At 48.9% G+C, this 22,993-nt stretch overlaps 1 protein-coding gene across 1 annotated transcript in view; it reads left to right on the forward strand.

Annotated features, from left to right (window-relative positions):
* The window catches only part of OTOP1 (otopetrin 1), a 34,048-nt gene extending 11,652 nt beyond the window's left edge, over nucleotides 1-22,396 (forward strand). The window contains exons 2-6 of the mRNA XM_045879486.2: nucleotides 179-315; nucleotides 4,073-4,131; nucleotides 9,298-9,428; nucleotides 13,663-14,591; nucleotides 21,086-22,396. Of these exons, the coding sequence (XP_045735442.1) occupies nucleotides 179-315; nucleotides 4,073-4,131; nucleotides 9,298-9,428; nucleotides 13,663-14,591; nucleotides 21,086-21,256 (1,427 nt within the window). The 3' untranslated portion in view covers nucleotides 21,257-22,396. The remainder of the gene's footprint in view (nucleotides 1-178; nucleotides 316-4,072; nucleotides 4,132-9,297; nucleotides 9,429-13,662; nucleotides 14,592-21,085) is intronic.
* Nucleotides 22,397-22,993: the final 597 nt, after the last annotated feature.

Here is a 22,993-nt window from a genome sequence, read left to right on the forward strand (position 1 = left end):
TCCCAAGCACCCTTTGTTGGAATGATTGCCCTCTCCTCCCTGAATGGTCTTGGCAGCCTCGTCAGTCATTTGACTGTATATGTGAGGGTTTAATGTGGTTTATTTGGAAATGACATCTGTGCATATCAACACTTATATGTGTGTGTTTCTATGCTCTCCCCCCACACCCCCAATTTAGGTAGTATCACATTGTTTGCGGCCATTACCATCATCCTGGGATGCCTTAAAATTGGGTACTTCGTTGGATTTTCTGAGTGTTTATCAGCCACTGAAGGAGTCTTTCCTGTCACACACGCAGTACATACTCTGTTGCAGGTAAACCCTACGATGTTTATTTATGTTACGTTGGCTCCTGTTAAGTGCATCCCAGGGTGTGTATGAAATGGGATGCATTGGGTGGGCAGCACGAGGTGGGCTTGGATCCTTCTCTGAGGCTCAGTCCTTCAGCTGCCTCCACTGTAAAATGGGTCTCTGTGTCCCCTTGGCTGTCTTTGGGAATCCTGTGAGGCAGAACTTGTAACGGAGAGTCAGGAAATTTTGCCAAGCTTGAGTCTACCAGCAAAGGCTTGGGGGGAATTTGAATATATTTCACTGAGTTTTATTGAGCTGTAACTCACATACCATACAGTTTACCCCTCTAAAGTGTACAAGTCAGTGGTTTGTATATTCATGGGGTTGTGCAACCATCACCACAATCAATCTTAGAACATTTTCGTCACCCCCAAAAGAAACCCTGTGCCGTTATGATCACTCCTCTGGGTCACTGAAGCATTGTATTTGGAGATAGGGTCTTTATGGAGGTAATTAAGGTTAAATGAGGTCATATGGGAGGCCCTGATCAAATAGAGTTGGTGTCTTTATAAGAAGAGGGGATTAGGACACAGACTCACAGAGAAGGAAGACCACGTGAGGACGCTGGAGGAAGACAGCCATCCACAAGCCGGCAGGGGAGGCCTCAGGAGCAACCAACCCCGCCCACACCTTGATCTTGGGCTTCTGGCCTCTCGGAGTGTGAGCAAATACATTTTTGTTGTTTTAAGCCACCCAGTCTATGGTATTTTGTCCTGGAAACACCAACAACTCATTTATTGGCTATTTATTTCAGGGGAGTCAAATCCCATGGTGACAGAGTCTTATAGTGATACCAGTGACAATGTGGAGAGCCTTAGTGAGACCAGAAAGAAATAACTTCCTTCCCTCCCTCCAGTCTCTCCTTCCTTCTTTTCTTCCTTCCTTCCTTCCTTCCTTCCTTCCTTCCTTCCTTCCTTCCTTCCTTTCTTCCTTCCTCCCTTCCTTCCTCCCTTCCTCCCTTCCTTCCTCCCTTCCTCCCTTCCTCCCTGTCAACCTGCCTTCCTGCCTTCCTGCCTTCACTCTGGACCCAGCAAATACTGTTCCCAGGACTGGGAGTGCAAGGGTGAAGAGCTGTGTTCTGAGCCCTACGGAGTTGTCAGTCAGATGGGGAGAAATTCATAAACATGAACAGTGAAAACATGGAGGCTCCATGCTTTGACCAAAGTCTCCCAGTGATGAAGGAGCCCCAGGGAGGACTCTCGCCAGCTTTGGGGTGAGGGGTGGTTTTTGCCAGGAAGAGCCCCAGAGCTGTCAAGGAAAGAGGGGTGTGGTGTGTCAGAGACATTAAAAGAGGACACTTGGGGGATGTATGGTCTTCCTGCATGCCGGAGAGAAGACATGTGGGTCTGTGGGGGGGAGCGGGCTAGGGCACTGGACACAGACAGGGCCATGGTTTGGTGTAGGGCTTATGAGCGTGGACTCTGGTCAGACGACCTGGCTCTGGCTCATACCAGCAATGTGAGCTCTGGCAAATTACTTACCCTCTCTGGGCCTCACGGTCTCATCTGTAAAGGGCCTACTTCTCGGGGTTGTTGTGAGGATTAAAGGAACTGCTGTGTATAAAGCACTTACAGTGAGCACTTGGCCAAGGCTGACAGCCACTCAGGAGCTTGAACTTTATCCTGAGGGCAATGGGGAGCCATTGAAGGCTTTAGGCAGAGGAATACCTGGACAAATGTGAGTTTTCAAAATATCACTCTGCTACTTGGTGGGTTGCAAATCTCTAGCTTCTGGATTTAAGGCATTTTATCAGCCAATTAATCAAGCATTCTGTACCTAGTGGTCACTTGCTACATGCCTTTGCTATACTAGATGGCTGGGGAATGAAAGACACTATTTTAAAGCAATATGGTATTTATTTTAAAACATAAAATTTGCTGTCTTAGCTACAGTTCAGTAGTGTTAAGTATATTCACACTGCTGTGCAACCCATCTCTAAAACTCTTTCATCTTGCAAAATTAAAACTCTGTCCCTGTTAAACACTAGTGATTCCCTCTTCCCCCAGCCCCTGGTACCTACTATTCTGTTTCCTGTCTCTGAATTCGACTACTCTAGGTACCCCACATAAGGGGTACCTAGTGACTGGCTGTGTTTCACTGACTGTATTGTCTTCAGGGTTTATCCATGATGTAGCAGGTGCCAGGATTTCCGTCCTGTTTAAGGCTGAGCAATATTCCATTGTATGGATGGACCACATTCTGTTTATTCCTCCATAGATGGACACCTGGGTCGCTTCTACCTTTTGGCTATTGTGGTTAATGCTGCTATAAACATGGGCGTGCAAATATCTTTTTGAGACCCTGCTTTCAATTCCTTTGGATGTATACCCAGAAGTGGGATTGCTGGATTCCATGGTCATTAAAAGATATTTATTTTAAAAACATAATCAACCAGAAAAAATTGGAAAATAGAATAACAATGTGTCTGTAAGCCCACTAACTGAAACATATGTTGCTGTTTCTGTGTTCTTTTCCTTCCTTGTACTCCAGTGTATACGTTCTTGTGGACGTTTTTACAGAGAAGGGGCAGCATTTTCTATTCTGAAGTTTCACTTAAAAAATTATAAACTCTTTTTGTGTTGCTATGTAGTCTTTATGAAAGTATCAGTGAAGTAGCTGTCTAATTTGGAAATCATTGATAAATCCTCTAACGAACTGCTTCCCTATTGTTGGGCTGAAAGTCTCACCAGGAGTCACTGCTATCGGAATTTGAAGTTGCCAGATGTTTCAGGACCCGTCCCCTGAAAAGTGTTTTCAGAGCAGCCAGTAAGTCTGAGGCAGAACAACGTGGAAAAGAGAGGATGTGTCAGTGAATTTTCTTTTGTGCTGATTTTCTTTTGATAGCACTTAATTGCACAATGAAGATTGAATGAGACAAATTTATAAAGTGCCCAGCAGTGTTTGGTATGTGGTGGGTGCTCAATGTGTGTCTGCGTGTGAAATAAACCCCAAAATATTTTAGGAGCTCAAATAATAGCAGGCATGTGGGAGGCATTCAGCTAATGGGGAGTAAGTTGCCAGTGAAGAGCGTTTACTGAAAATGCGCCCACTCTGAGCGCTGTACTAAGTACTTGACATGGATAATCTTATTTAATGGATCATAATACCATCCAAGGTAGGTTCCGCTATCATCCCTGTTTCGTGCAAGGGAAAACACCTGGAGAAAGGTACCCTGACTTGCCCGAGGATTTGCGCACAGGTCCCACACCAGCCTCCCCCATGGGCGCCAGCCCTGTGCTGCAGATTATGGCTGTTTGGCCAGGGGCCTGGGTGGTGCACGGCACACAGGGAAATGAAGCGCCAGCCTGATTCAATCTGCTCTTCATTTAAAGCACTCAAAATTTGGTGTCAGGCCACTGGCGTAGGAACTGTTCGGTGGATAGTTCTTGGAGGAAGCCTAACACAGGTGATAGAATCGGGAAACAGGGCTCATGACAGGCAGGCTGCCACTCCCCAAGCCCCATCCCCTCTGACAGCTTCAACCTGTCCTAGAAGCTCTTCCTCCCAAACCTGGAAGCCTCACTCAGTTCTCACCCCAGGCTCCTGGAGCACGGTCCCCACTGGGGGATGGCACTGACACCTGAGATGAATCTGGGATGGGAGGTCACTGAGGTCCCGAACATCTTCCCATTCTGTTTCTGCAAGTTGCATAGCTTCTCAGGGTGCAAATATAACGATGGTTTTCACTGATGCATCTTTCTTTTCTTCCTTTACTTCCTAGGTGTATTTTCTTTGGGGGCATGCAAAGGATGTCATCCAGTCTTTCAAAACCCTGGAAAGGTAAAAAACATGGGAATTGCTTTACTGTTGAATTTGGTGCACGTGTAGAGCAAACAAACTCATTGCAGCCATCTATCTTGGGTTGTAAATATGAGACCAACTGTCTCCTCCATCCCGACAAGCAAAGCCCTCACCCTGCACCATCCACCTCTTCCTGGGGATGGCCCTGGAAGTAGGACGATGTGGGGTTTCAGTTCCCACGCTGCCATCTGAGACACTTTCCTTTATGATCCTCGGTTTTCCTCATCTGTAAATGGAAATAATAGTAGAGCCAACCTCTGAGGACTGAATGAAGTAATGGATCTAAAGTGTGTGCCTGGTGCGTAACAAGTGCTCAGAAGGGTGGGATCTGTTATTATATCAGTCCCCTTTCTCTCAGCAATTGTGAGGTTCAAGGGAAAGAACCTATAGGGGGCGCCTGGGTGGCTCAGTCGTTAAGCGTCTGCCTTCGGCTCAGGTCATGATCCCAGGGTCCTGGGATCAAGTCCCGCATTGGGCTCCCTGCTCGGCGGGAAGCCTGCTTCTCCCTCTCCCACTCCCCCTGCTTGTGTTCCTGCTCTCACTGTCTCTCTCTCTGTCAAATAAATAAATAAAATCTTTAAAAAAAAAAAAAAGAAAGAAAGAACCTATAGGATACAAGGGTGAATTAACAAGACGGCAAGTATTGTTATCATGCAAGAAAGCCCTGGGTGAACACGTACCAGAGAATCAAAGGATCAGCATTTGCTTCCTAGAAAGATCTCTTATATCCGTGAGGAACAGACAACTCCCAGTACCATTTGAAATGACTACAGGTATTTAAAAGATTGATTTATGGATGACCACTGGATAGAACTATTTTGATAGACTATTTATATGGAAGTAACTTTCACCGATCTCCTTAGGCAGAAAGTTCAGCCTCAACAAGCAGTTAAGCATCTAGGGAGCTGCTAATGTGCGCAGAGCCGGCTGCCAGGCAGGGATGATGGGCCCAGGTATCCCAGGCACGTGGTGGGAGGTCCCAGGAGCCATGCGCTGGCAGCCCATGCTATCCCCCCCTCCCCCGCCATAGCTCCCAGGGGTGGCCTTGGCAGTGATCTTTAACCCCCGCCTTAACGGGAGAAGCCACGCCCCCTTGCTGAGGGGTGTGGGGGGGGAAGGGGCAGCAGGGAGGGGCCCGAAGTGGCGCAGATGCTTCGCCTCCAGGGGAGGGGCATGGACAAATGCCGTCAAATGGGACAAATCCGGGACAAGCGCGGTCCAGGCCCCGAGAACCCAGCAAAAAGAACTAAGATGCCCGCCACCCAGCAGTAACTACTGTTGATTATGATCTGCTTCTTGCCAGGCTTTTTTCCACGAATAGATACTGTTTTTATTCCTTTTTTCTTTTTCTTCTTGCTCTGCTGCTGCTTTTCATTTTTTTCGTTCTCCTGCCCTCCCGTCCGTGGTGTGGGTCTACACCATGGCCTCTCCCGCCTGCCCAGAGCGCCGCTCCTGGGGTTGGTCTCAGCAGCCCCTGCCGTGGTGCTCCGCTGGGGCTGGTCAGAGACCGCCGCGCACGGGGAGGCCTGAGCCACCCAAACGTGCGGCTCTAACTAACGGTCCTGGAGGCTGGCCGTCCAAGATCAAGGTGGCAGCAGGGCTGGTGTCGGTGGCCTGCAGACCCTGCCTCCTTGCTGTGGCCTCACGTGGCCTTGCCTCTGTGCTCAGGGAGAGAGATCGAACTCTGCTGTCTCTTCCTCCCTTTCAAAGGACACCAGGCCTACTGGATTAGGGTCCCACCATTGTGACCTCACTTACCCTTGATTACCTCCTTAGAGGCTCTCCAAATATGGTCACATTGGGGGTCAGAGCTTCGACAGAGGACTTTCGAGGGGACACAAGCCAGTCCATAACAGCTGTTGCTGAATGTTTAATCTTTCTGAAAGTTTTATTGCTGTTATAAATCATACTGTGATGAACATCTCTGGTCAAACATATTTTTGAACATCTCTGATGATTTGCTTGGCTTAAAGTCCTAGAATAGAATTGTTGGGGTCAAGAGCGAGATATTTTCAACAGGTGTGCATTGAGCATCTCATCATCATTTAGCAGGTGAGAAGACCAAGACTCTGGATGTTGACTTTATAGCTTTTTTTAAATGATTTTTTTTATGATTGTTGACTTCAAACCCACTGTGATTTTCACGTGTTGCTGTGACCGCAGAGGCCCTCTGGCTTTGCTGGTGGGGTCTCTCTCTTTGCCTTTGTCACTTATGTAATAACAGCCTCAGGATATTGGGCCCATTTCCCTCCAGGCGCAAAAGGGTCTTTGGCTTTGCTTTCCACATCCTCGCTGCTCAGGATAGCAGCCACCAGCCACCTGGGGCCACTGAGCCCTTGAGCTGGGGCTACTTCCAACCCAGATGTGCAGGAAGTATAAAATACACACCAGATTTCAGAGACTAGGATGTCAAACAGAATGTAAGATATCTCACTAATACTTTTTGTTGGTATTGCTTATATGTTGATAGCATATTCAATAGATTGGGTTTCAGAGAAAATTGTTCCAACCATTTTCACCTGTCCCTTGTCTTACCACATTTTAAGAAGTGGCGGCAAGAACATCTAAAATCACACGTGTGGCTGTGTCTCGCACCATCGGTGTGTGGACAACACTGCTCTAGGCCTTGCACCCAGACATTTGCCACTCGGATCTGTCATCTGAAGGATCTCCAAGGGATGGGACGCCGTGCTGTGCTTGTTGAGTGATTGGACACAAGTCTCTCCCTGTCTTGGGGCCCCTTTGCTAACCCGGATGGAGAGAGGCTTGAACAAGATAGGCATAGAGCTTAATTTAATCTGTTTTGTTTGTAGGGCAAAGTGTTAAAACACTTTTGAGTTACTCGCCACCTTCAGGTTTTAGATTTAGACTTCTCTAGAAAAATTAGAAGATTTGGCAATCCCATAAGTGCATACAACAAAGGGTTAGAGCTGAATGGGGTCTGTTTCCTCCATTTGCTACAGACCCCACCACTCCCTAATGTGGCCCAGACCTGCTTTCTTCATTCACATTTCCTGCCAGGCCCTGAAGGCTTCAGAACTTACCACTCTGGGACTTGTCCCCCACCCTCCCCCACCGCCCAGTCTTTTGAGCCAATATTCCACTGTCCCATGCTTTTAGTATGTCCTGGGACTTTTCTCCTGATCTAAGAATTCTCTTTAATTTGCTTGAGTCCTTTTCTTTTCCCCAGGGTGAGATTTAGAGGAACAGGAGTTCTGAAAGCAGAGCTGAGGACATACACTGAGATTAGAAGTGGCTCATGGAAGCCTTGTCTTTGTTGTATCAGCCCCAAGTATGAGAAGGGTGGCCTGGCATGAGGAAGTGATGTCTGCCTTTAGTTTGTAGGACAATTCCAGGTCAGACCAGCAGGAGGCTGCCAGCTTGTGGGGAGCTTGCACGGCACGCCAGGCTCTGGCTGCAGGTGGTATGGACATTATCTCATCGGGTTCAGTGGGCCTGGGATTGGACAGGGCCGTTTGGCCCAGGAAAGAGGAGAAAAAAAGGGAGCTGTGTGCATTATAAGTAAAAGAAAAGGAAGCCCGAGGCAAACAGCATTGTCTGCATTTGTCCAAGGATCTATCCAGTGCCTCCCAGACGCCCCAGGGCAGGCTGGCCACAATCAATAGAGCTGGGCAAGCTCAAGGGCGAGCAGATGGGCAGACACCTGTCTCCTTCTCCACGTGTGCCTGGTCATTCTGCAGCTGTCTAAAGAAGCCAGGGTTCAAACGAGGGAAGTTTGGCTTGCGGTCGCTTGTGGGAGCCCCAGAGGGGTTGGCTGGGGTTAACACTCAGAGGAGAGGAAAGGTCAGGGTTGAGGACCCAGTTGTACCAGTTTTCCTGCGGGCAGATCGTGGACAAGCGTGCTGTCGGTTAGACGGGTTGGAGCATGCTTCCCGTGGGGCCTGTGCTCTCCACCCGAGGAGCCATCAGCTCTGCATGCTTCAAGGATGCCTCTCCCAAATCATCAGGATTTGCTGCTTCTGCTACGTGCAAGGCCCATTGTTAAGTGCCTGGAGACTACCCGTGTGCATACGTCTTAAATCTCAAGCATGGGGAGACTGGGGGTTTTGAGACAGGCTCTGATCCCATTGGAACCATATTCCCCACAGACCTCTCTTCTGTGCCAGAGTCCAGCGTCCACCTTCCTCTTCATCTTCTTCTTCCCGGAAGTGGCGTGGCATTGAGGCAAGGGCAGGTCCTGGAGGTCAGAGTAGGACAGTCCTGTTGCTTACTAGTTCTTCAAATCCCAAGGCAGCTACTGCCTTTATTTGTGACCTCAGCCTAATTCCTGAATCTGTCTGAGACTCCAGCAGCTCAGATCTGTGTTGCCACAGAACAGACTCTTTCTGTGCTCTCCCTCTGCCATTCTCAGTGGATTAGTGTTTCATCCCATGCTGGTTGTTTCATGGTCACAAGACAGCTGCCAGAATGCCAGCCTTCGTGTCTGTATGCAAGGCTGGAAATAAAGAGGAGAGGGACAGTGAGTAGGCTTTTCTTATTCTCATCTCTTTCATCAGAAAAGCAGAAGCTTTCAGTAGTGCCCAGTAGTCTTGACCTCACATCCCACTGGGCAGAGTGGCCATGCCTAACTTCAGGGGAGACCAGAGAGCAAGTCTCTGACCTGTTTCAGTTTGCTTAGAGTTAAGTTGTAAGACAGAGGGGGTGGATGATGATCATTGGGTTGGCCAGCCAACAGTAAGGGCTTGCTCAACTCTCCAGATTTCCAGTGTAGCCCTTCATCTTTCCCTCATGGTTCTCTCCTCTTCCCTTCTGGAAGAAAGGGTTTGGGGTATGGTGAGGATGGTGTGTGCTTTCAGTAATTTTCCATCACTGGACCCCTGCTTCCAAGACCCAGTTTCTTTTTGTCCCATTGACAATGAGTTGAGTACTGGCAGGTTCAGTATTATGACAGAATGCCAAGACTGTGGTTTTGGAAGTTCCCATGGAACTGCCTCTCCCCATACAGGGACCCACCCAGAGTATGAGCTGCTGGTGAAACCAGAATCATGGCTAAGAAGGAAGCATGCATGTGTGTGTGTGTGTGTGTGTGTGAGTGAGTGTGCATGCGTGCGATGTCTCCATCTCACCCCATGGGGCTTGGAGCTTCCCGGGGCTGCTCAATAACAGAGTCCTTGTGTTTTCCAGGTTTGGGGTGATACACTCGGTGTTCACCAATCTGCTTCTGTGGACCAATGGCGTCCTGAATGAATCAAAGCACCAACTTAATGAGCACAAGGAACGGCTCATCACTCTGGGCTTTGGGAACATCACAATAGGTGAGTGATAAGAGTTGCCCTGCCCCCATGCTGGAACCTCTTGGAAACCCGCAGAGACCAGAATGTTCAGAGATGGAGGGGCAGGGTCCACCCAACTCATCACTGGCCAGACAATCATCTGTTGTTGAAAATCTTTCAAAACCTCCTAAGTCCCTCATCCTGGTTCCATAAGTAGGATGTGCTGAGCATAATTAATGGTTTCTTCGGTGACTCAGGGACTTGTCAGACGCAAGGGTTATCATTTAGGGTACCATTTCTCACGGTAGAGTTTGGTATGGAAGTCAATGTCTTTGTTCACAACTATGGAAGATTGGCAGTCATTGTGTTTTTAATTAAGCTTCTATTACCAGTTCATTTGACTAAAAGTATAGCTTTAAAATACCCAGAGAAGTCTAAGGGTTGCCATTAATTGGTTTTAGTTTGTTTGAAGTTTTTATTGAACTCTTCTGGGCTTGCACTTTTGGCCCATCTTTATTCCCCCTTGCTCCTATTTGAGAGCCCATGTTGCCAATCAATCTACTGCCAAAGTTCTTTAGCATTTATGACCTGTCGCTTCTCTATTAGAGCAGTGGGATGGGGCTGATGGGAATGTGGGGAGGGGAAATGTACCGGGAACCGGATATCCCAGATTTGGGTCTTGTTCTCATCACGTCCTGGCTGTGTGACTTTTGGAAGCCGTTCAACCTCTCTGGGCCTCCCTTTTCTCATTCATAGAGTGAGGAGACCTGTACCAGGCACTTTCAGGGGGTCCTTCCAGCTTTGATGTATTATACTCTACACTCACTGTATGACCCCAGGCCCGTCACCGAGGGCAACTTTATTTTTTTTTTTTTAAGATTTATATATGTATTTGAGAGAGAGAGAGAGAGCAAGGTGGGGGAGGGGCAGAGGGAGAGAGAGGATCTCAAGCAGACTTACCACCCAGCACGGAGCCAGATGCCAGGCTTGATCTCATGACCCTGAGAGCACGACCCTGAGATCATGGAAGCCTAATTGACTGAGCCACCCAGGTGCCCTGGGGGCAACCTTAAAACTGTTTCCTCACCAGTTGGGTGGGGATGGTGAAATCAGGGATACATGCTACTTCTTTACCCCTTAACCCCTGCTCTACCCTGGCAGCCAGCTCTTGGGGAAGTCCTTCTCTTTTCCTTGTTGGTGCCCATAATGGTAACAGCAGTGAAAACAACAACAACAACAAACTTTTATTAAGTGTCTGCTGAGTGCCTAGCAGGCTGCTCTAGTCCCTCCACGTGGCATATTTAATTCTGGACCCAAAACACTGTGGGGTAGTCAGTGTTGACCTTATCATACGGATGAAGCCATCAAGCCACAGGGTAGTTAAGTAACTGGCCCAGGTTCACACAGCAAGTAAATGATTGAACCAGGGTTTGATTTGGCTCCAGGAACTTCTGTGGAAAGATGGAATTGGATAAATTTACAAAGAAAGGACTCCATCAGCTCTAACATTCTGTTCATCTGAGCCTTTCTCCTCGATTTCTTCCCCTGACTTTTGCATAGTAGCATACTGGGCTATAAGGGGTGGGAAACTCCTTATGAATTCAAAATTGCAGTATTTTGCAAAGGTGAGGTGATTTGTGCTGCCACAAAGCTTTCCATTTGGTTTTATACCTGGCATATGCAAATCATAAGCTAAAACAATGACAAAGTATAGAGAAAAAAAAATCTACAATAACACCTACCCAGAAATGCAGTTCCATGCTGTTAATATTGGCTTATTTCTTTGCAGTGTCCTATTTATTTATTTATAGTTAAGATCATACTATATATATTCGATCTTTTTTTTTTGACTGCAGCCTATAATAAGAAATAGACCTTAAGCTGCAACCTAAACGCACACAGACCTGTGTGTGTACACACATATGTCATGAAATAATAACCTTACCATATTAGAGACACTCACATTTCTATTGTTACTGATGTCATTCCATTGCATTCTGTTCTATTCCATGACAAGTCTACTCTGTTGAAAAAATATATTGGCAGCTATTCGCTAAATTGATTTCACAACTGAGTACTGAGCTGTGATATGCATTTAGAAGATACTGTATATACAATTTATTCTTTTTTAAGTTTTTTTTTTTTTTTTTTTATTTGACAGAGAGAAAGACAGCCAGAGAGGGAACACAAGCAGGGGGAGTGGGAGAGGGAGAAGCAGGCTTCCCGTGGAGCAGGGAGCCCGATGCGGGGCTCGATCCCAGGACCCTGGGATCATGACCTGAGCCGAAGGCAGACGCTTAACGACTAAGCCACCCAGGCGCCCCTATACAATTTATTCTTACTTGTTTCCATTGTTATGTAACGTGATTATTTTCCTGTATCATTAAAACACAACTTAATTATAATTTTGAATGGCTGCCTACTATTCCATTGTATGGATGTACCAAAATTCACTTAACAGTTTCTAAATTGTTGGGCACTGGGTTTCTCTCTCTCTCTCATGTGCATGCACACACACAAACACACATGCACACACACAGTTTTACCTAATTCTTTGATCACATTTTTGACTTGTCCCTTAAAATAGGTCGGAATTATAGGTCAGAGACTATAGCCTTTGTTACCTATTTTATTATTTATTTACAGCATTTTCGCTCCTTGTTATGAAATAGTTCTTTTTTTAATTTAATTCAATTAGCCAACCTATAGTACATCATTAGTTTCAGGTGCAGTGTTCAATGATTCATCAGTTACGTATAACACCCAGTGCTCATCATATCACATGCCCTCCTTAATGCCCATCACCCAGTTTGACATAGTTCTTTAGACCATTGCCAAGTGCCTTCTGGAAGGTGATGCCCACTTGCGTGCCGACCATTGGTTTGGATGGCACCTGTCTCGCGCTACACTTGCAAGTATCGAATATTCTCAGGAGTGAAATCTTTGCTAATGAGAAGGGGCATTTTCCCTCACAAAGTTATTTTTTGAAACAATAATTTAGGGGCACCTGGGTGGCTCAGTTGGTTAAGCGTCTGACTCTTGGTTTTGGTTCAGGTCATGATCTCAGCGTCATGAGATCCAGTCCCGTGCTGGGCTCCATGCTCAGCAGGGAGTCTGCTTCTCTCCCTCCCTCTCTACCCCTCTCCTCACTTGCACTCTCTCTCTGTCTAAAATAAATAAACAAATCTTTAAAAGAATCCAATAATTTAAAAAATCACACACGGGGGTGCCTGGGTGGCTCAGTCGTTAAGCGTTTGCCTTCGGCTCAGGTCATGATCTCAGGGTCCTGGGATCGAGCCCCTCATCGGGCCCCCTGCTCTGTGGGAAGCCTGCTTCTCCCTCTCCCACTCCCCCTGCTTGTGTTCCCTCTCTCACTGTCTCTCTCTCTCTGTCAAATAAATAAAATTAAAAAAAAAAAAATAAAAAATCATACACGTAAATCATATTCACAAAGAAAGTTTAGAGAATACAGGGAAGCAAGTAACTAGTTACTAGTAACAAGTTACTACAAGTAAGTAACAATGGACACCTTGCACTTACACAATGTTACATGTCAATTATATCTCCATAAAGATGGGGGAAGAGACAAGATAGAACTTTCTCCTACTGAAAAAGAAAAGAAAAGAAAAATTCCCTGCCATTTTCCCACCAGATCTAACCATTGTTAACCTTTTAGCTTATATCTTTCCAGATTTTTTCTGTGTCTATCTATCATCTTATCATCCATATACCTATAGTTTATAAAAATGAATCATATTCTATCCTCTTTAGCAAGCTTCTTTCGTTCAGCAGAATCTCGTGAACACCTTTATATGTTAAGTAAATTTCCACAATACCATTCACAAGGGCTGATGTATGGATAAACTCTGATTCATGCAGTTAGTACTCATGACTGTCAATATAGCCATGATATCGGGGCGCCTGGGTGGCTCAGTCGTTGGGCGTCTGCCTTCGGCTCAGGTCATGTTCCCAGGGTCCTGGGATCGAGCCCCGCATCGGGCTCCCTGCTCAGCGGAGAGCCTGCTTCTCCCTCTCCCACTCCCCCTGCTTGTGTTCCCTCTCTTGCTGTGTCTCTCTCTGTCAAATAAATAAATAAAATCTTTAAAAAAATATATATATAGCCATGATATCAAACATGACAATAAGCCACCAAACAAAGCTTTAATTCAATGGGAAAACCCACGTGTGAATCCTCAGTGAAAATATTTCCTTGTGCTTTTCCACTTGCCCACTGACCATGCTAACCGCCCTCCAATGCGTGTCCTCTGGCCCCCAGTCTTGGATGACCACACGCCTCCGTGTAACTGCTCGCCCCCGACGTTCTGCTCTGCCATCTCCCAGGGGATCTACTACCTCTACCCCTTCAACATAGAGTATCAGATCCTGGCTTCCACGATGCTCTACGTCCTGTGGAAGAACATCGGACGCAAAGTGGACAGTCAACAGCGTCAGAACATACAGTTCCGATTTCCCGGGGTCATGGCGGGCTCGGTCCTGGGCCTGACCGTGCTGGCCGCCACGATTGGGATCGTGGTGGTATATCTGATTCAGATCGGACGCTCCAAAACCAAGAGCGAGTTGGCACTCATCATGTTCTACCTGTATGCCATCGCCTTACTGATGCTCATGGGGGCCGCGGGGCTGTTTGGAATCTGGATTTACAGGATAGACGAGAAATCTCTAGATGAGTCCAGAAACCCAGCCCGCAAACTGGATGCGGACCTCTTGGTGGGCACTGCCTCCGGCTCCTGGCTCATCTCCTGGGGCTCCATCTTGGCCATGCTCTGTGCCGAAGCCCGCCCCCCCTACACCTGGTTCAACCTGCCCTACTCCATCCTGGTGATTGCCGAGAAATACATCCAGAACCTCTTCATCATCGAGTCCATTCACCGGGAGCCGGAGAAGCTCTCCGAGGACATCAGAACCCTGCGGGTAGTCACAGTCTGCAATGGTGATGCCATACCCCTCGCCTCGTCCTGCCTCAAGAGCGGAGCCGTGGCCACTGACGTGGCTTCCCTGGGCAGTGAGATACCACATGTGGCCAATGGAAACATGCATCTGAGAGAAGGCTGTGGCAGAGAGGCGGAGGAGGGGAGCCGGGAAGGGACCCCGAGCCCAGCCTGCCGCCCCCGTTTCCTGCAGGGCCATGCCAAGAGAAGAGTGTTGAGGAATATTGCAGCCTTTTTGTTCCTCTGCAATATCTCGGTAATCTGCATTAAGTTATTTGTCTTAAAAATGACCAACCTATTTTCCTTGCTTTTTTCAAATAAGGAATGGAGGCAGCTTATTAGCAAAATGATTTAAGTGTAAGGTTAAAGAATGAGGCTGGGATGAAAGCCTCTGTTCTACAAATCCACTTACTGTATACTGTTGTGTGCCGGTGGCTGGGGCTGGGGCTAAGGATCGCAGCTAAGAAGACTCAAGGTCTGTAGGTTACCACTCTCCCGAGTGTGATCTGAAACAGGTTCCCCTACACGGAGGTCAGGGAGAGACAGCAGAGAGAAGCAGGCCACTCCAGCTTTGTAGTGATGGTTTTCATAAGCCAAGGGAACTTATATACGAGGCCTGTCTTGGGCAATAGAAGACGAGTGGATCTCTGCACCTGTCTGCCAAATTGTAAAAGTTTATATACACACACACACACACACACACACACACACACACATACAGAGAGAGAGAGAGAGAGAGGGGAGAGAGGCCTTAGCTGGGCTCGGTCACGTATACTGTACTCTCAACACCACATCCTTATTTCAACACCACTATGTTCTCAACACCACATCCTTATTTTAGGGCTGTGTCCTTAGAGCAGCCTCTGGGAGGGAGAAAGGCCAACAGAACCCAAATTCCAAGGACAAGGGAGGGAGTGAAGAGCCTCTGAGTGCCCCGGTCCAGCTCAGGGGTCAACCGGCAGTCACATCTTTTTTGATGACCTTCTCCAACAATCTCTTCCTCAGAGAGGTCACAATCTAGGGTGGAGGGACACAAGGGAAAAATATACAGTGATTAGGACAAGCGTTGGGACAGGTATGTGCAAGGTGTAATGGGAACATGGATCCAGGGAGGGACTTCAATGAGTCAGGGATGCTTGAAGTGAGGCCCAGGCTCAGTTAGGAGTGCTTTTGGCTGCAAGGAATAGAAAGCTTGGCCAGCAGGATCTTCAGTCTTAAAGATAAGAATTCTGAAGGTTGGCTACTTGGGGTTGGCCTGGCAGCCGAGCCCTATCATCGAGGATCCAGGTACTGTTCATCTTTCCACCTCACCATGCTTAGTGTGATGCTTGTTGCCACATGGTCACAAGGTGGCTGCAACAGCACCAACCATCACATCTGGGCTTAAGACATGAAGAAGGAGAGAAGTACTAGTGCCAGGCAGTGGCTTTCACATGGCTACCTCTTGCTGCAGGAGAGGCTGGGGACGTGGAAGGTTTGCCTTCCAGCCTCTGGTGGAAAGCAGCAATGTAGAAGATGTCCAGTAACTCAGTTTTGGCTGCCTCTGTATCCAGGAATGGCTAGAAGTTTACCAGGTGGCCAAGGCAAGCAAAAGCGTTTGGAGCAGAGGGCATATGATGCTCAAAGGCACAGAGGCAGAAGATACTGTGGTCCATTTGGGGAGCAGCATGTAGTTTAGCATGAATTCCATAATATCCAGGAGAGCAGTGGTGGGGGAAAGAGGAAGGCGGGTCCAGTTAGTGGGTCTGCCTTGAGCGAACTTCGTAAGCCTGGCTGAGTCTGGTCTTTATGCTGGAGGCAATAGAGGCCCCTCTCGGTTTGTGTTGTGGAACGATCCCCTTAGCAGCAGGTGCGAGAAGGCTGGAGAAAGGTAAGCCCAAGGGCCAGGACACCTGAACAGAAGCCCTGCATCTGCCCAGATGGGAAATGATGGGCACTTGATCCAGAGCAGTGGGCCTGAGGATGGAGAGAAGAAAAAGGGGCAAAAAGCACTGTGTTGTTGGGATTTGTTCTAGAGATTCACAGAAGGATGCCAGGACTCAGTAGAGAGGAGGGGGGAGTGGCCCCTGGTACCACACAGGCCTCTCGATGACCGTGGCTGGTGGCGTGGCGGGGACGCCCCGACCACGGGGCCTGCCTGCTGTCATGGTCATCAGCAACCTATTGCCAGCTTCCAGGTCATCCGGGCTACTCTGGTTCCCATCGGCCGCTGGCGGTTGAGCTACCTCATTTCAGTTGGTGCATGCCCGGGCACTGCACATTCTGATCTGACTCTAAGGCCACAAATTGAGAGGGTCCCTCTGAAGCCATAAAGGCCACGTGTCTGCGCATCAAATCTGATTCTTGCTTTGGGTCCCCCGGACCTCGGTCCCCCTCCAGGTCGGCAGACGATTACGAGGAGCTCTGAAGGAAGAAGGGGGTCCCAGAAGAGTGTGGCTCCCGGTGGGCCCTCCTCTTTCATTGAATAGGCATTTATGGAGCACCTGCTGTATGCTGGGCACTATGCGGGGGCAGCAGTGGATGAAGGAATTAAACGGGAAGACGAGAGAGATCGATATTAGTGACCACAGCGGGGCTGCATTTTATGTGAGGCTTGTATTCCTGAGAGGGGTATATCAGCTCATCTTATAGGGTCAGAGTTGGTTGCAGAACTCCCCTAAGGCGTATCATTTTTGTTCCAAACCCAGAGGGGTGAATAGATCTCTTTTCAGCAAGTTCAGGAAAGCCACTTTCCCCCTGGGTTCTTTGCTTGACCGCTGCTGAGGAACTTGGCTTGCAGGTGTGGACGAGCTTGAAGACGAAGAGCAAACGCAATAGTAGAATCAAGTGGCAACTGATGGTCTGTTGCGACCCAGAGGCTAGACTCGGGGCTCTGTCCCAGGTGGGGGACACGTGCTGTCTCTTCATGTCTGAGCTCTGCCCCCGATGTCCCCAGGCCAACGCCACCCCACCTCCTATCTCTGTGGGTTCGACCACCCCACGTAGCTCATGTAAGTGGGATCACACGGTATTTGTCTCTTTGCCACCAGCTTATCTCATTCAGCATAACTCCCCAGGGTCATCCATGTGGTAGCGTGTGAAGGGGGGGAGATGTCAAGAATGATGCCCCAGTTCTGACTTGAGCTCTTGGGGAGATGGTGATGCTGTTTATGGAGACTGGAGACTCTGAAGGGGAGGCAGGCTCGGGGAGGGCTCGGCCTGGAAGGAAGCTCCTGAGTTTAGTACTGGACACGTGCATTTTTGCGGTGCTTCTGAGACACCCAGGTGAACGTAGCCAACAGGCTGATGTTTGGTTTCCTACTGCTGCATAACAAATGACCCCAAATGGAGGACAAAAACGACAGCTGTTTGGGGCACCTGGGTGGCTCAGTTGGTTAAGCATCTGACTCTTGATTTCGGCTCAGGTTATGATCTCAGGGTCATGGGTTCGAGTCCCCCATTGGGATTCTCTCTCTCCCTCTCTAAAAAAAATAAAACAACCATAACAACAAAAAACAGCCGTGTGATTAGGTCTTAGGACCTTGTGGGTTAGAACTTCTGGCGGGGCTTCACTGGGAAATTCTCCTGTCCCTCACGGCATCAACTGAGGCTGGTGGGCAGGCTGGGCTGGAGGGTCCAAGATCTGATGGCTGGGGTGGGGGTGGCTGGGAGGGCTCAGCGGGACCCTCGGCTGCAGTATCTATATATGGGCTCTCTAGCATGGAGAGTGGGGGTCTCAGGGTTCTTATGTGGCAGCTCAGGGCCCCAGAGCCGACCTGCTGGGAGACCAGAAGTGCCAGTCTTTTAGGGTCTGCCTGTGGATGTTGTGTGGCATTAGTTACTGCCATATTTTATGGGTCAAGCGGTGACAGCATCCCCCAGATTCAAGGGAAGGGGACGTAGACCCACCTGCTGATGGGATGAGGAGCAAGGACTCCAGCCAACTTAATAGCAGATGTAAAGATCTGGATTTCAGGAAAGAGGGCCCATCATCTGTCCTTCCCTTCTTCTCCGTCCTCTGTCTTCCCTCCCTCCTCCCCTCCCTCCCTTCCTCCATTCCGCTCTCTCCTGAAGATCTATCCACTGGGTGTCTCCCGAGGGCCAGCACGGCTGTGTGTGATGGGGGGCAATGTGACCGAGGTCTCGCCTTCCTCCTGGTCTTGGGGCGCTTGCAAATCAGATGGCAGAGAGGGCAATAAGCGTCAAGTAAGACACACCTTATAGTGACGTGCACTTGCTCCGCGCTCTGCAGAGAACAGGTAGAGAGGGTGTGAGGTTGCGCCTGGCAGCTGGTTCAGATCAGAAGGCCCAGGTTGCTGAGAGGGGCTTTCTCTCCCACCACATGATGCGCCATGTGCCTGGGGCCCTGGGGGTGCAGGTCATCGGGCAGCAGGGTTAGCGGGTTGGCGAGGGATCAGCCAGCAGAGAGAGGGCTTTATAATCCCAGGTAGGGGGTAGATTTCATTTTAAGTACACTATGAAGACTTGGGGGGCCTTAATCAGGGAAGGGACATGATCTTATTGGCATAAGAAACGGGTCTGGCAGCTGAGTGGTAATGCACCTGTCCAGGGGCGCGGTGTAAGCCAGAGAGCAGGCAGGAGGCTACTGCAATGGTCCAGGTGAGAGCGGAGAGTGGGGGTCTGGGCAGGTGCACGGGGCCAGAAATGGCTGCACGGCTGCCTGGGTGTCTTGGAGGCACGGTCCTCCAGGCTCACTGATGGGCTGGGTGGCAGGCGGAGGGTTCTGAGGGTGAGCAGGAAAACAAGGATGACCCCCGGAAGTTTGATAATGATGGGGAGGAAGATGTTGCTAATGGTAGGGGGTTAGTTTGAGATGCAGGTTAGACACCAAGCAGCCCGTGGCGTCCTCGAGGGCGGAGCAGGTGGGTGATTCAGGCTCGGGAGTCCTCAGCTCATAGTGGGTACTTACAGCCAAGGCTGGGGGAGCTCATCCAGGGGTCATGTGTGTAGAGGAGAGGACCCAGGGATGAGCCCCCCAGCCAACCGTGAGAGACTGAGCAAAGGAGGAGCCAGGGAGGAGTAGCCAGAGTGGTGGGAGGAGCCTGAGAAGCAGAGCCTGAGAACAGGGGGGCAGAGATCCGAGGTAATGCTTGTACGGAGAGGCCGGTATCAGTCAGCTCCTGCTGTGTAAGGAATCACCCCACACTCAGCAGCTCCAACAACACCTCTTTGTCATGATGTCTGTGGGGCAGGAGTCCAAGCGCAGCTTCGCCGTTGCCTCTGCCAGGGTCTCTCACTGGGAGTGAACGGCCCAACCGGGCGCTGCGGCCACTTCGAAGCGGACCCCTGGGGGTCTTTCCCAACCTGCTCCTGGTAGGTTGTTGGGCTGAGGGCGTGAGTTCCTTGAAGGCTGCTGGGCTGGGACCTCCCGCGGTGCCTGGCCACAGGGCAGCACACAACAGGGGGGCAGCTCCCTCTCTCGCAGGAGGGCGTGAACAAGATGGACTCTGCAGTCCCTTTGGCACCTAACCTCAGAAGTGACACCTCATGACTTCTGTCATATTCCGATGGTAGAGGCGAGTCACTAGGCTCAGCCCGACTCAAGGGGAGGGCGTTCCACAAGAACATGACTTCCAGGAGGTGGGATGGGGGGGGATGTCACCCGAGAGGCCTTGCCACCGTGCAGGGGGGAGGAGGAGGAGGACCTGGGGCAGGGAGACCGAGGGAGGGGGGACCAGTGTGTGGTTTCCACGAGCAGCAGTGACAATAGGTTACGGCTTTCGGTTTTGCAAGCGTAGTTGGGATTTTATTCTCATCTGAGCCGTGGGAGACTAGTGCCAGTGTTCGCATCTTACAGACGAGGAGACTGAGGGCTTGGAGGGGTCAGATGAGAGTCTGTAAGTGCCACAAACCCAGGTGTGGCTCTAAGGCGTGTTCTCCTCTCCCCTGATCGGGGCGGGACAGGGCGGTGGTGGGCAGGGTCTGGGCTGTCTCTCTAGGTCAAGCCAGAGAGACCACAGAACTCAGCGGCCCAGGCCCATGTGGCTGGGATGTCCCAGCACCAATGTTGGTGTGTGAAGCCGGGTGTGATAAACAGGTGACCTCTGCTGTAGGCAAACCCTGGGGGCTGTGGGAACACATAGGGGGTTCCTGCCCAGACTGGTTAGATCAAGGAGGGCTTCCTGGAAGGAGTGGTATCTCAGGACTTGGAAGAAGGTAGGATTCAGTCAAAAAGGCAGACAGGGAGCCGGTGACAGAGGAAGAGGCAGGAGCAAAGCCCTGAAGACTTGAGGGAGAAAGGCACATCTGGCTTTTGGAAGCTGGAGTGAAGGGCATGATGAGGGACATGGAAACGTGGACAGGCGCCCAGTCACTGGGGGAATTTGGACTCTCCTGAAGGCTGCTGGGAGTCACTGGGGAGTGACAAGCAGAGGAATGACAAGGTCAGATGTGTGCTTTACGAAGATCACTCCCACAGTGGGGTCAGGGGTGGATGGAAGGCGTCCGCTGGAGTTGGGAGGGGGGGCAGTTGGGGGAATTGTGGCATGCAGGTGGGGGATACTGAGGACCCTACTGAGGTGAGGGCTGTGGGGATGGAGAGAATCAGGTGGGTGTTAACAGCGTTCACTCAGGACGGGGCTGAGGAAGAGAGAAGGGTCAGGTGGGCTGCGTGGATTTGACCAGCTCCGTGGAGACGTGAAATGCGGTGCGGAGACAGGTGTGACTCCGTGTCCCCGAGTCCAGGCCAGCGCCTGGGGGTCATGTGGGGCTTCTGAGCGGCTGCTAGAACAGGCTCCTCTTCTCTTGCAGCTCTGGATCCCTCCCGCCTTTGGCTGCCGCCCCGAGTACGACAACGGATTAGAGGAGATTGTCTTTGGCTTTGAACCCTGGATAATTGTGGTCAACCTGGCCATGCCGTTTTCTATTTTCTACCGAATGCACGCAGCTGCCTCTCTCTTTGAGGTCTATTGTAAGATATAGTCTGTGTCCACATCAAAGCCCGAGGAGTGACCTAACAAGAGAACTCACTGGAGCCACCTGGGAATGGCCAGGTTGGGCAAACGTTGCCGGACAAAAGCAAGAGGGCTGCCTTTGTCCGCACCGGTTGTGTTTGCTGTGAGCTGGAATTGTCTGTCACCCCAGATGAATGTAAGCAAGTTAGCTCAGCATCGACGAGGCGGCCGAAATCTGGCCTTGGCTAGTTCATTCTGATCGAACCCCAATTATTTTACCTCCTTTTAAATGAGACCCTTTGTTTTAAAAGAATGGGATTCCAGGTTGGGGAAAGAAAAATGATCAGTTTGTTTTTCATAAAAATTGTTTTCTGTTATCATGTGACTACCTACAACTTTCTCTGCTCATCTGAGTAGTATAATCATCCTTACATCTTATCCTTGCCAGAGCTGATCAATGTAGATACAATCACGTTTAGTTCATATTGTACTTTCTGAATATGGTTAAGTTTTGGAACAAAGTTATCTTTATCATCTGGATGGGAATTAGTGTATAGATCAGTATGGAGATGTATTTCTTACCTGGAATTTTGGCACATTTTTGTTTGTGATCATTTGAGGTGTTTTAAAAAATAAAGTTTACTGTTTTCTCTCTCACTGTAAATACATATATGCTTATTACAGAAAATATGGACATTTTAGAAGAATGGAGAGGAAAAAACCACCTCGGATGGCACTGTTCAATGGACACTTTTCCACACCTTGTTGTATTTCTCTTAGCTGTGTTCCTGCACAAGATTCTTTTCGTTGTTGTCATCATTGTTACACTTGCCAGTGATGATGTGACACGTTCAATTTTGTATCTGCTCTTTCACCACTTAACAATAGGGCATAAACCTTTCCTTCACATTGTTCCAAACTCTTTGTAAATATCATTTTAATCCTGTATCATAGTCCATCAAGTGGACGTGCCATACTTAGTTTCCTATTGTTGGTTTTAGAGTGTTTATACTTTTTTGGTTTTTATAAGGGACTCTGCAAAAAATCAACTCTCTTTGTAAAGCATTTCCTATATAATTGCTTCTATAAGACATATACTTAAAATCAGGATGCCTATTCCAAAGGTTATAAATATTTTAAAGCCTCTTAAGGAATAGTGATATTGGGAAGGCCTTTGTATGTACTTTGCCGTAATTATTTGAAGTTCATAATAAAATTAGTTTACTTAACCATCAATACTAATGTAAACATTTTTTCATCTGAGCGTGTTTTTTGGGACAGCACAGGCAAGGGCATATTAAGAAACACCAGATTTTTTACATGACTCAAATACTTGATGTTCATTCTAGAAAAAACTAAAGGCAATGGGCAGATGGACTAAAAACAAAGTGAAAGATTGTCTATCAGACCTTCTATTTAGGGTGGTGGTTTTCAGCCTGGTACCATCTTGTCCCCCAGGGGACATTTGGCAAAGCCTGGAGACATTTTTTATTGTGATTGCTTGGGGGGCTATAGGCATCTGGTGGGCAGAGAGCAGGGAGGCTGCTCAACATCCCACAATGCACAGGGTGGTACCCACAGCAGAGAATTAGCTGGCGCCAAAGGTTAATGGGGTCCAGGTTGAGAAACAGTGATCTAGAGGTAATTGCTGTTCATTTTTGGCACCTCAGTACCTATCAGTCCACACACACACGAATGAGATTGTTTTAATATGTACTGAATTTGCATATAACTAGCTTCTTTTTCTCTTAACATACCAGCGTGT

This window comes from Mirounga angustirostris, unplaced genomic scaffold (assembly GCF_029215605.1).
Source record: "Mirounga angustirostris isolate CCGP_5_RB_7025 unplaced genomic scaffold, mMirAng1.0.hap1 SCAF_2, whole genome shotgun sequence".
NCBI lineage: Eukaryota > Metazoa > Chordata > Mammalia > Carnivora > Phocidae > Mirounga > Mirounga angustirostris.